Raw genomic sequence first — 13,747 nt, 5'->3', positions numbered from 1 at the left:
TAAGGCTTTTTCCAAATCCAAGACTCGGGGAATTTTGTTAACAGTGCAATAAAAATAACTTAATAGTGTTACAGGGAAACATGAAAGACTTTCTGTGTGTGTGCTGCTCTCTCCCGTTTAAAAAAAAAATACATACAATGTTTCTTTAAAAAGTCTCCATCTGCAAATCCCATTAGATGTGCATATAAGGTTTCTGATGATTAATAGCTGACTGCTTTGCTTTGGTTGGAGGATCTAATGTGTGCAGGTTAACCCCTCCTTCCCCTCTCTCACATTTCACTTCAGAAACTTGTCATTCTCTCCCCACCACAGCATTTAAAAAGTGTCTCCCCAGCCCCCCCTGTCCAGCCTCTCACAGGAGTCTCAGGGCCTTGGGAAGTGCATTTGGGCTGGGCTGCTCACGACTCCTACCCAGCTGGTGGGTCTGAGCCAGGACAGTGAAAATGTTCATTGACATCCACCGCTTCCCAACAAATACATTTACAATAGAACCAAAATAAACAGGCTGACTCTTTAGAAGGTGGGAAGTTAGGAGCTGAAGTTTTATATAGGTGGAAAGAGAAAGAAGTGGAGATATATTTGATTTTTATTTTTTTTGTAAGTAAAGGGAGAGATTTGTTTGTTTGGGGGTTGTCTGGGTGGGTGTTCTGTTGTCTTAGGTGGTTTGTATTTTTTTTTTTTTTGTGGTTTCCTTTTTTTAAAAAAAAATCTGAATTAAAAAGGGTAAAAACTGAACTCGTGGGAGGACTGAGCACAGCACAGCAGCCGGAGACGCAGATGGATTCAGCAGCCAACAGCTGTATGAGGGGCCCCCATTCTCCAGCCCCTCTGTGGGGCTGCCTGCGGAGCCCCCATTCCGAGGTCAGCGGGCCCATGGCACTGCCCCACTACCCTCCTGCTCCATTCTCCTTCCACCAGAAACCAGACTTCCCGACGTACCCTGACTTCTCTGCCTCTTGCTTGGCTGCTGCACCCCATAGCCTGCCCCGGGAGGAGAGGCTCCTGGCTGATCAGCACCCTGCCTTTCCACAGCCCCCTGACTGGCACTTCCCTGGCTCTGAGGCACGGAGGAGGCTCACCCCAGGCCCAACCTTGAGTTCCGGGGAGGTGGGTGAGAGCAGCCCTGGCCTCATGGATGCTCATGTAGGGAGCCTAGGGGAGGACTATGGGGTCCCTGGGACCACTGCCAGTGAGACTGAGAAAAAATCCGCAAAAAGGAAAAAGGAGACCTCAGGTAAGTGCCGTGGGGGAGATGGGAGGGACCAGCACTGGGGCAGCTGGAAACTTAGAAACTGTGTGACTTTAGGCAAAGTGTTCAGCCTCTCTGGGCCTAGTTCCCCAGTCTATAAAATCAGAATAATTACTCCAAGGCAGAGGGCTGGGTGGGATGGTCCCTTAAAACTGTGTCTAGTTTGAAGAACTACTACTGTAGAATTCTACACCATATGGAAACACCGTGACAAGGAAAGAGTTTGCTGAGAAGAGAAGGAAAGGCAATTTCTAGGGTCTAAATCCTGCCAAATAGTCTCTTGACCCAAGGGAAGGGATAGACAGCCAAGTGGAGGTGAAGCTAAGGGGGGAAAAAAATGAGACTGGAATTGCTCCTCCAGGTGCTACCCCAATACCTTTGAGTCACCTTTCTCCCTGGCTTGCTTGACCCCCACCTGATGCCAAATAAATCCTAAATCCTAAGGCAGTGTCCATATAGTCAGCTCTTAGAGAAGCAAGTGACCACTTGCCTAAACCCATGTCGCCTTGGAGTGACAGTCCCCCCTTGGACCATTATTAGCATTTGAGTCTTCAATAAAAACTCTGCATCCAGCAATTTTGACTGTCAACCCAAATCAGAGTGAGCAGCAGAGCTAACTGCAAGAGGATGAATAGGGGAATAGAGGCTAGGGGAAAGGTGGGATTCCGAGGGGATGGGAGAGAGGAAGTAGAAATCAACATAAAATGCGATGTCCCTGGGTGATTTAAAGAAGGGTTAATCAAGGTCAGAATCCCATGAACCTGGTGAAAGGGGTAAGGATTCCAGAATCTCTGAGTTAGAGGGGACCTCGAAGGCCGTCGGAATCCAACCCATAACCGTAAAAGAATCCTGTCTTCCACATACCAGATGAATGGTCATCCAGCCTGTGCTTAAAGACCTCCAGTGAGAATGAACTCAATCCTCCTGCAGTAGCCCATGTCACTTTAATATGACTAATTGTTAGGAAGTTTTTCCTTACAACATGTTTAAAGCAGTTTCTTTACAACTTGCAAATGTTGCTCCTAGCTAATCGACAAAAGGGAGATAAAAGAGGCTGGGACTAGCATGGGAGCAGGAATGAATGGGTGCTGGGATATCAGAATGGCCTGGCATGAGACAGGGAATGGAGGTGACGTAGAGGTCTTTCTTTTCTCTCACCCTGGCACACACAGGGGGAAGGTAGTACCACTTTCTGCCCAGGTGTCCAAAGAACAAACTCATTTATCCCAAAAGCATAGCTGACTGGCTTAAGGGCCTGCCCAGGATTGGAACAGGCTCAGAAAAACCTATTTCATTGTGAAAAATGCAATATAGTGCTTTAGGGAGCCCTCAAGCTGGATTGAGGTCAGAAATGCTCTCAACTAAAGGCACATGGGCAGAATGAGCCTTAGATGACAAAGCTAGTAATGTATATGGTACTAAGGGACTAGAACTACCTGAAAGAATACTTTTGGTGATGGCTTAAATTAATCCTTCTTTTGTCATTGTTCAGTTGTATCTAACTCTTTGTAACACCATATGCGATTTTCTCGGAAAAGACACTGGAGTAGTTTTGCCATTTCCTTGTCCAGCTCATTTTACAGATGAGGAAACTGAGGCAAACAGGGTTAAGTGACTTGCCCAGGGTCACATAACTAGGAAATATTTGAGGCCAAATTTGGACCTAAGAAAATGAGTCTTCCTTAATTTCAGACCCAGTACTCTATCCATTGCACTACTCAGCCATCCCCCAAATTAATCACTAATCATGCGAATATTTTCCATTGTGATATTGATATTCTAGAACAGCTAGGATCTTTGCTGTCATTATTTCCTCAGCAGTGTATTCTACAGTTCCAGTGGGAAATCTATGATGGGAAACTGATTCTTTCCCATCTTCTTTCATTACTACCTTCTTCCGCCCACTTTACCTCATTTTCCTTATTTCTCCTAACCAAAAATAGCATTTAGTAGGTCTATAATACATCAGCCTAATTTTACCTGGAGATTCCCAAATGAATCCTATATCACTCTCCCCCTCAAAACAAACAAACAAACAAATAAACAAACAAACAAAAAAACCCTCTGACCTTGGCAGATTTTATAAATCACCAAAGAATTCATTCCCTAACTTAAACTTGCCAGTGATCATTAAAATCAAACCAAATGAAATTATGTATACAAAGTACTTTGTAAACCTTCAATCAAATGAAATTATCTGCATAATTTACTTTGCAAACTTTAAAGTGCTACATAAATGTTAGCTATTTCTTCTTATTATTTCATTCTTCTCACCTTTCTGTTCCATGGGTTCAGATAGAAATTGTCTTGGAACAAGCTTGCCATTTATTCTTGATGTTTAACGTTCAGCAAACTATTGTGTATCTGAATAGAATGATGGAGTTTTCGTTGAGTGAAAGATTTTCTATTTTTCTATTATTTATTATTTTCATTTTTATGCCTCATCCTTCTCTATTGCATCATTATCTATCTATCTAGACTGGTGCTCAGATAGGCAATACAGTCTGCTACCTGAACTGGGTTCAAGAGTTTTCAGGGCACGATGGGATCTGGCCAGGCTTGTGCCCCAGTGGCTTAGGTTTAAATAACCTGTGCATTCCTTCCATGACTTATCAGAGCAGGACAGAACTGAAGCAAATTTTCACATGGATATCTATGTGAGTGTGGTAAGGGAAGAGAGAAGGAATCTATGATTTCATCAGCTTAAGAAACTTTGTTGTTGTTATTCAGTCATGTCCAATTTTTCATGACCCCATTTGGGATTTTCATGGCAGAAATGCTGGACTAGTTTGTCATTTCCTTTTTCAGCTCGTTTTCCAGGTGAAGAAACTAAGGCAGAGTTTAAGTGACTTACCAAGGGTCACACAGCTAGTAAGCATCTGAGGTCAAATTTGAATTCAGGTCTTCCTGACTCCAAACCCACTAAGCCACCAAACTGCTTAGGAAATAATCTTCATTAATAAAATCTGTAATTTATAGTTTTAGAAAGTTGCCTCAGGCATAAAGGTGCTTACTGTCACAGAGTCATTATGGGCCAGAGGCAATACTTGAACTCTCTGTGGCTTCAAAGTTGGCCATCTAGACTCGATGCTATGCGGCCTCACCAAGTGATTCTCAAAACAATTAAAGCTCCAAAGAGATAATTTCCTTTATTTCAAAAAATAGCATATTTTAGGTTTTAAAAACTGCTTTTCATTAAACAATCTCTGGGATTTCAATTCAGTGTAATGCTTTTGCACGTACCAATAGATTTTCCCAAGTATATCCCTATTTGCTAAGCAGAGGTGACCCTTTAAAGCCTCAGTGAAATAAGTAATCTGAGTAACCTCCCTCCTGTCCCTCCCCACTTTTACTAGAGCTCTCTGAGTTAAGGTATAGATTCCCCTTGTCTTCATCCAGAGACTCTAAGTAAGTCAGCTCCAGCACTAAATTGGAAAGATCTCATTTTGTATTCTCACGATTTCTCCTCCATCTCTCAATTCTCTGTAAAGGGAGGTTATATGTGTCTCCCAATGGAACAGCCAGGGAAAACAGACTTGGGATGGGATGGGGAAAATCCAATGATTGGTCAGGATTTGACAAATTTGCTCCAATTATTTTTCATTGCTGTAAATAGTCAAGCATTCTTGCTTAGTGCTCGCAAATGGCAAGGGTATTTCATTGAGTTGGGTTGAATGCCCCTCTGTGTTATTCTGGTTTTATTATTATACAAATAACACATGGAGTAATTTTGTTTAGAAAGTTATTGCAATAACAAGGTCTCCATCCACGGAGGTGATGTTGCTGAGCGACCATCAGGAGACCATATGTTCGGAGTTGTTTTTTCTGTAGAAGGGTGGGTTAGTGCCGTTGTCTGGTCCTCCTTGGGAAAAACAGCACATATTTATGAGGTGAGGCTGTCAGTGGCCCTGGTATTTCATTCGCTCCCATATTGTCCCAGAATTACTATTCAACCCAACACAGGAGATGCTGTCTTATGTTTAAAAAATAATAATAATAACAATGACGACATTTAAATAATGCTGACTATGTGCCAGGCACTGTAATAGCTAGCTTTAAAGTCTAAAAAGCACTTCACCATTACTATCTTATTTGGCCCTCACAACTCTGGGGAGCATGTGCTGCTATTATTCCCATTTTACAGTTGAGGAAACTGAGGCAGATAAAGAGTGAAGTGACTTGTGCATCGTCTTCCTGACTGGAGGTCTAGTTCTATCCACTAAACCTCACTGTGTGTGATATAGTAGAAAGGACACAGGAATTGCAATCCCAGAACTTGAATTGAAACCTCTATGATCTTTGGCAAATTCCTTAACATCCCTATATTTCAGCTTTCCTCTTCTATAATTGGAGGGGATTCTATGTTAAACACCAAATGATTGCCTGAGAGGCAGTGTGGTGTAGTGGAAAGAGTACAGGCTCTGGGTTAAAATCTTACTTCTGATGCTTACAGCTATGTGACCTGGAGCATGCTGCTTAATTTCTATGAGACTCAGTTTCCTCAAAAAAATAGGAGGTAGAACTGGATGGCCTTAAAGAATCCTTCTGTTTCAAATATATGACTCTATGACCTCTAATATCCCTTTTAGTTAAAAATCCATGATCAAAATACAAATTTTCCCCAAACTAAGCAGGTACGTTTCTGTTCCAAACAGAACTTATCCCAGAGACAATACTTCTGCTCCTTCCCACTACCTCTACCACTGACCCCAAATAACTAGCATGTGGTTATCTCTCATCTCCAGCATCCCAGAACAGTTTAGCCAATAGGATTAGGGAAAGCACTATATTAAGTGCTTTGGAAGCTATGGGAATGAATAAAACATAATCCCTGCCTTTAAGATGCTCGTAACCACTACTCTGTTCTGAAATTCAGGGTGTTAAATCAGTTGGAATCTTCCAGGCTTGGGTCTGGTGGATAGAGAGGGGCAAGAAAGAAGGGACACTAAAGAAAGCTCTTCATTCAGCTTTTACTAGTAAAACCCTTAAGGGGTGTCTGGACACCTGCTTGTTTAAATGGCACATGTTTCCTTTGCCTGCCCCCCCTTCTCCCCCTACTCTCCTCCTGAGAGCCAAACTCTTCACTCCACTCTGATATCTCAAGTGACTGCCCACACTACTGCTCAAGCATTCTGCTAAATTGCCATTCGGTTCTTTTGGCTCAACTCCCTGTTATCGTCACCAGTCGTGAGGCAGAGTGGGTAGGACATGGGACTTGGAGTTAGGAAGATTTGCCTTGGATACTAGATAAATTGACAACTCTCTACCTCAGTTCCTTCATCTGCAAAATGAAGGATTTGGATTCAACGTCCTCTTTCTCCCTGCTCTGTCTATCCTCCTATGAAATGTAATATTATCTTACATGGGACCGTTCCAAGGATCTCACTGTTATCAAAGTAAACACCCTTCAGTGATGACAGCTGTTTGGCTCTCTGTTTACTCATCCCCTAAACTAACTGAACGGTAGGACCTCCTCCCCATCCCCACCCCCCAAAAAAATCATAAGTCAATTAACTATCATTGTGAGAGAAATTGCCAATTTCATGGTAGAGTTCAAAGCAAAAAAGTATTTAATCATATGTAAAACCCCAATTGTCTGAGCTCTGGTTCTGCCCTCCTTCCTCTGTCACATTTCTTCCCTGCTTTAATCATGTTTGACACCAGCCAGCCTTACCCTCCAACCTCAGAATCTACACATACAATTACTATTTGACCACTCAAATATTCTCCATCCTTGGTGCTGCTTTTATTCTTGATGGTTCTGATCCATCCATCAACAAATATTTGTTATCAATTAAACACCTATTATGTGCCAGGCACTGTGCCAAATGCTGGGGATGAAATGCAATAGAGGAAAAATGAAACATTCAAGAAGTTTATATTCTAAGAGCAAGATGGTATGAGAAAGACATATGTCCGCTTAAAGCCCACTGGGAGGGTTTCTTGGGAACGAAGCCCTTTTGCTCTGGGTACCCCCCTGGGCTATAGTAACCAAGACATGACTTGACCTTTCCATGCCTGAGGGAGGCACGGAGCTTGTGGCAGTAAAATATGCCTGGGACATAAAACTAGCACCAAGGAGGGCAAGGGTCAGTGAGAAAGAAAAAGCCCCACTTTGAGCCACCGTCTGGGCTGCGGCTTCAGATTACACAGGATGTCAGAGCTGAAAAGGACCTCAGAAGCCACCTAGTCCAGATTGTACCAGAGACAGAACCCCCTCTGCAATGTTGCTAACAAACAACCATCCCAAAGACTGGGAGACTTCCACAGACGGGGAACTCACTACCTCATGAGGCAGCACCTTCTACTTCAGCACATTCTTTCCCCTTATCCTGAAAGCCAATGTACCTCTTAGGAACTATCACCCACAGTTAGGGACTTCTCTATCCCTATTTTAGCAAGCCAGCCCCTTCACAGACTGCTCCAGGCAAATGGTCTCCCAAAGGGTGGAAAGGAGGTTCCAGTCACACACTAAAGTAAAGGCTAATCCCAAAATAGCATTTAAAAAGCTCCTGAGATGGGATAATTTCTTAGCCCTGAGTTGTGAGCTTGGAGGTTTCTCAGTTCTACAAAGAAATAGCAATATTTGGAGGGGGGTTTCAAGTACAAATTTTAAAGGGGGACAGCCAGGTCTGTAGTGGATAGAACACCAGCCCTAGAGTCAGGAAGGTCTGAGTTCAAATTCACTTAGTAGCCGTGTGATCCTGGACAAGTCACTTAACCCTGTTTGCCTCAGTTTCCTCATCTGTAAAATGAACTGGAGAAGAAAATTACAAACCGGTCAGTATCTTGCCAAGAAAACCCCAAATGAAGTCAGGAAGAATTGGACATGACTGAGTGATAAAAATCTTTTAAAAATATGGGGGCCATTCTGACCCCAGCAAGGGAACATTGCAGGATGGGAGGGGTGAAAAACTTGGGGGGAAAAAACTATTAGTAACCAGATGATGCTTACTTTTAAAGCAAAACTTAAAGTGGCACAGGCACAGAATTAACATGGAGAAAGAGAAATAGGGATATATGGTACAATGGAAAGAGTGTTTCTGGACTTTGAAGTCAAGGGACACGGGTTCAAATTCTGGTTGGACTTAACTTTAGGCAAGTTACTTAGTCATCTGTTTCCTTATCTGAAAAATGAAAGGATGGCATTAGATGTCCCGGAGCATCCATTCCAGCTCTAAACTGACGATCCTGTGGGTCCAAAAATTCAGCTCCTCCACAAGAACAGAAGACAATGGAAAGAAAGGTTCACCCTCCCCTCCTCTTTTCAGCTTCTGGACAAGCACTGATGTGGACAGGGATCAAGAAGAGAAACTAGTTAGCATAAACACCCAATAGAAACTGGAAAACTTGCGTCCCCGAAGACTCATAAGCAAGAGAGAGCACCAGCTGGAAAGTGATTTTCTAATTGACTTTACCCTCCATCAAAATGCTAAATGAAACCAGGAACAGTATGAAATTGGGGACAAGCAGACCCGGGTTCAAGGGTTCTGGTGCCAGCTTCATTATTTACTAGCTGTGCACCCTTAAGCAAGCAACCTTTCTCTGGATCTTAGGTTTGGATTGCTTTTGTTTTTTTCTCTGTAACAATAATAATAATTATTATTATTATAATTAAGGATGGTGAGGGGTTGAACTGATTATTTTTCCCCACTTATTTTTTCTAAGCGCATGCAAGGTAGTTTTCAATGCTCATTTTTGTAAGATTTTTGAGTTCCGAAATTTTTTCCCTCTCTTCCTTCCCTCCCCCTCTCCAAGACAACAAGCAATCTGATATAGGTTATACGTGCGTCGTTTTAAACATATTTCCATATTTGTCGTGTTATGAAAGAAAAATCAGAACAAAAGGAAAAAACGGGGAGAAAGACAAAACAACAACAGTGAAAATAGACTGTTTCGATCAGCATTCAGTCTCCCTAGTTCTTTTTCTGAGTGCGGATGGCATTTTCGATCCCAGTCTATTGGAATTGTCTTGGATCACTGTGTTGCTGAGAAGAGCTAAGTCTGTCATAGCTGATCATCACACAATCTTGCTCTTACATGTACGGTATTCTCCTGCTTCTGCTTCCTTTACTAAATATCATGAACTGATTTTTTTTTTTTCTTTTGAGAGATCCCTTTGGTAAACTTGAGTGTTTTTCTCTAGCTTTGGGCTTATCCTTTTTGGGAAATAAACACAGATGCCAGTGCTGATTGAAAATGGGGTAGGATGTGACTCAGTGTCCCTCACCGGGCTTTGCAGGAATTGCTGGGGTGTTTCTGCCCTTCCTTCCCAGTAGTCGGGCTTGATCTGTTTGACCTTCCTCAGGCAGTTAATCCTGCACTCTCCATCACTCTGCTCCCTCCCCTCCTTCACCCATCCCCCAACCCTCCAAGCCTGAGGCAGCCGGAAGTTGGTTTGAATGACTACACAGCTGCAGGCTGGCTAGAAATCCCTTCTCTAGGTTTACAGCCCTCGGGGAGGAAGACGAAATTAAGATCCAAGACTGTGGATAAAAGAATAGATTTAAAACTGGAAAAGAATAAGGGGAGGTCTAGTCAAATCTGGTTTCACAGAAGGAGCTGTAGCTAAGAGTTGCCCAAGATCATCCTTTTAAATATCTATGGCAGCATTAGAACCCAGCTTCGGCATCTTTATACCTTGTGAGAACCCAGAGAAAGTTTATTGTTTATTAATGGTTAGGCAGCTAACAACTGAATTTGAATAATTTATCTGCAGTGCTCTGAGTATAGTGGTCACTTAATAAGTGCCAGGACAGATGGCACCTATGCCAGATACTATTCCCAGTCTTTTCCAGTAAAAGGACTGCTGTTTGAAGTCCAAAAACTTCTTGCCACTCCCCTCCACCCCACAGGTGAACTATTCCTTTTTATTGACTGAAAAAGTACTGGAGGCACTTAGGTGGTGAAGTAAATAGAGTGTAGGTCCTGGACTCAAGAGGATAAGAGTTCAAATTTGCCCTCAAACATTTATTAGCTGTGATTGCCTAAAAGAAAAGAAAAAGTACAGTAGGACAAAAGCTATTGTGAATTCATTAAGTAGGTGCATACTTGTTTCTTCTCAACAGCTTTTTACAAACAATTGTAAAATAATAATTTATATGGTTATGCTCAAGACCTTTTATCTATTGGAAACACAGACTGGTTTCATGGAGAGAGGGCAAGTTTTAGAGAGCGGAAGACTAGGGTCCTCTTGGGCAAGTCAGAGAATCTCCCAGTGCCTCAGACAAAACTCTAAGACTATCAGTTTCAGAGCAATACCCTCTGCACCTGTAGAAAGTGTTTCTACAATAGGAAGTTTTCACACTGACAAATAGAGGATCGTGGATTTAGATCCATAGAGAATCGTGGATTTAGATCCATAGAGAAGGCCTCAAAAGCCATTTTGTCCAACTCCTTCATTTTAGTTTGAGGAAACTCGGGCCCATAAGGTTAAGTGACTTAGACCCGTAGGCTCCCAGACATAAAGCTAGAAGGACCTCAGAGGCCAGAAAAAACTGAGACCCAGAGAGGAGGAGGAGGAACTCTGCCAAAGTCAACTAGGTGTTTAGAATGTATTTCACTACTTAGTGAACATTGACAAATATTCATTTAGGAGAGACTGGATTCAAGCTGATATATACATGTATGTGTGTACATATAGGTGACAGAGATAGAGGGACAGATATAAGGAGAGACAGAAACAGAAAGAGAAAGACAAGGAGACAAAGAAATAGAGACAGATATGGGAAGATACAGAGAGAAAAGAGATAGACAAAGACATAGATATGAGGAGAAACAGACAGAGAGAAGAGAAACAGAGACAGAAAGAAATAGAGAAGAGACATAGACATAGATATAGGAGAGAGAGAGAGAGAGAGAGAGAGAGAGAGAGAGAGAGAGAGAGAGAGAGAGAGAGAGAGAAGTGAGGCAGAATCAGAGAGACCAAGATAGAGAGAAAATTCCGTATGAATTCAGTTATTTCTAACTAGTGAAATATGTATATATATGCACTCATGTATATGTGGTGTATACTGTATATACATATATGTATGCATAGGAGAGTGAATATATACTCGTGTGTGTATATATAATAGCTAGTGCTTTGAGTTTGCAAAAAAAGCACTTCATAGACATTATCTCCTCACAACAATATTGTTATCCCTATTCTTATAATCGATATAAAAATCACAGTGCAGTTAACTTATTTGTCCAGGGGCACATAGCTAGTTAGTATTTGAGGCAGGATTTAGGGTTTTGTTTTTGTTTGTTTTTTTTTTCTGATTTCAGGTCTAGCACTGTATCCACTGTGTCATCTAACTGATAGAATAATACATACATAAACGTATTGTCTATACTTATTTATTAGACTGAATCATTTAAATGACTTTCAGTGACTCCAAACCCATCCTCAAGACTCACACCAAAGGTAGAAGTCACCTAGTCTTACCTCATTTTTACATTTAAAACGATGTCCGATGAAGTGACTACTGACAGAAATCTGAACCCAAGACCTTTGACTCCAGTGGAATCCACCCTTCTTTCCTCTGACTGTTTAAAGGTGTTTTGCTGAAAGGCTGTTTTCTTCCTCCCTGGCTTTCAAACATAGAAAGCCTCTCCCAAGCTCATCTGTTTGCTGCCCCCCAGCCTTGAAAAGGGGAAAGATTAAACCCCAGGGGCATGAGCAGATCCGTTGGGCTGCTGCCTTATAGTAAACTTGCTTCTAATTGGCAGCCCTCCAAAGAGATATTCCTCCCAAAGTGAGCAGGCTCACCTTCCTGGCCAGTCCCCAGCCATCCGAGTGAGGCTTTCCCACCCAAACTGGCTCCTGGGCTATGGGCCAGGAAAGATTCCCCTTCCTTCTACTTTTTTTTTTTACATCCTTCTTTCCCCCCAAACCAAAAATCCAGAGAAACGGTGTGAGCAGCCCCAGCATTCAAGCATGCCATTTCCTTCAGTGACAGCTAAGAACAGCATCTGGAACTTATAAAAATAAACAAAGCCAGAGGGGGGCCTTAGCCCATCCCTCCTCTCCCTTCCCCCAGCTAGTGTGCCCATCTGACCTTACCCCCTACTGTGAGATAGCCCCTCACCTCCCAATCATTTTCCCACTCCCACTGACCATCACTGCTTTCAATTCATCCTGACTCAACCTGCCCTCTCTGCCTCATTTAGTTCTCCCATCCCCGTGACTGACAACAGTCCCCTTCCCGCTGTGTCCCCAACACATCTCATCCCCCCCCCACTGTCATTCCTTAGAAGCTTGAGTATACACCAGTTCCTGACTTTTCCCTTCCATGGGGATTCTTTCTCTCCCTTTAATGATAATTTAAAAAAAAAAAAATACTCACCTAATACTGGAACCTCCATTCATGGTGAGCAGCATGATACAGTACAGAGGAGTCAGAGGACATGGGGGTTCAAATTCTGACTCTGCTACTCACATCCCATGCAAGTTATAAGCTCCCTGCTTTGTCTTTTCTTATCTGAAAAATAAAAGGAATTGTGTCAGGTTCTCTCTGAGGTCCCTTTCATTTCTCTATCTTTGACTGGGCAGCCAGGTAGTTCAGTGGATTAAATGTAAAATCGGGAATTAGGAAGAGCTGAGTTCAAATTTGACCTCAAACACCTCCAATATGTGTGACCTTTACCAAATCACTTCACCTCAGTTTCCTCATCTGTAAAATTGGGATAATAATAGCACCTGCTTCTTAGGGTTATTGTGAATATCGAATGACTGGGATTGTCATTTAGCACTTAGCACACAGTAAAAACTCTGTGTTGGAGAATATTTTTATTATCTGTGTGATCTTGGGCAATCCACCTAACCTCTCTAGACCTCAGTTTCTTCTTCTGTAAAATCAGTTGTATTAGATTGATTCTAGAGTCCCTTCCAGCTCTAAATCTGTGGGCCCGTAGGTCTTGTGTAACCTTGGAGAGGTTAACCTCTTTGAACCTCATTTTCCTCATCTGTAAGTTGAAGAGATTGAAGCAGATGACTTCTATGGGTTCCTTCCAGGTCTAGATCTGAGTTTTCATGATCATATAACTTAAAAGTTTCTTTGCAACAGAGCAGCAATGTTTTCTTTCCTCTTCCCTGTCTTCAAGATGAGATGTCATTTCTTCCTTTCTTTCTTCTTTCTTTTCTTCTCTTTTTTCTTTCCTTCCTTCTTTTCTTTGTACTTTTTTCTTTCTCCCTTCCTTCCTTCTTTACTCCTTTTCTCTTTATTCCTTTCTTTTCTTCTTTCATCCTTCTTTCCTTCCCTCCTTTAGTTATCCTTTCTTCCCTTTTTTCCTTTCCTCCTTCATTTTCCCTTTCTTTCTTCTTTCCTTTCCTTTCTATTTCTTTCTTCCTTCTTTTCCCTTCCTTTCTTCCTTTTTTTTTTAACTTTTTCCTCCCTTTCTTTCTTCCTGGCTTCCTTCTTCCTCCTTTTTTTTTCTTTATTCCTTCTTCCTTCTTTCCTTTATTATTTCCTTCCCTTTTTCTTCCTTAATTTCTTTCTGTCCTTTCTTCTTTCA

The 13,747-nt window shown here is 42.1% G+C and overlaps 1 protein-coding gene across 1 annotated transcript in view; it reads left to right on the top strand.

The window, feature by feature from the left end:
- Positions 1-324: 324 nt before the first annotated feature.
- MEOX1 (mesenchyme homeobox 1) overlaps positions 325-13,747 on the top strand; it is a 29,662-nt gene continuing 16,239 nt past the window's right edge. The window contains exon 1 of the mRNA XM_074261717.1: positions 325-1,234. Within this exon, the coding sequence (XP_074117818.1) occupies positions 778-1,234 (457 nt within the window). The 5' untranslated portion in view covers positions 325-777. The remainder of the gene's footprint in view (positions 1,235-13,747) is intronic.

The sequence above is a fragment of the Sminthopsis crassicaudata genome, chromosome 4, assembly GCF_048593235.1.
Source record: "Sminthopsis crassicaudata isolate SCR6 chromosome 4, ASM4859323v1, whole genome shotgun sequence".
Lineage (NCBI taxonomy): Eukaryota > Metazoa > Chordata > Mammalia > Dasyuromorphia > Dasyuridae > Sminthopsis > Sminthopsis crassicaudata.
Note: the sequence above shows the minus strand (reverse complement) of the source record. Positions and strands in the feature narration are given on the sequence as shown.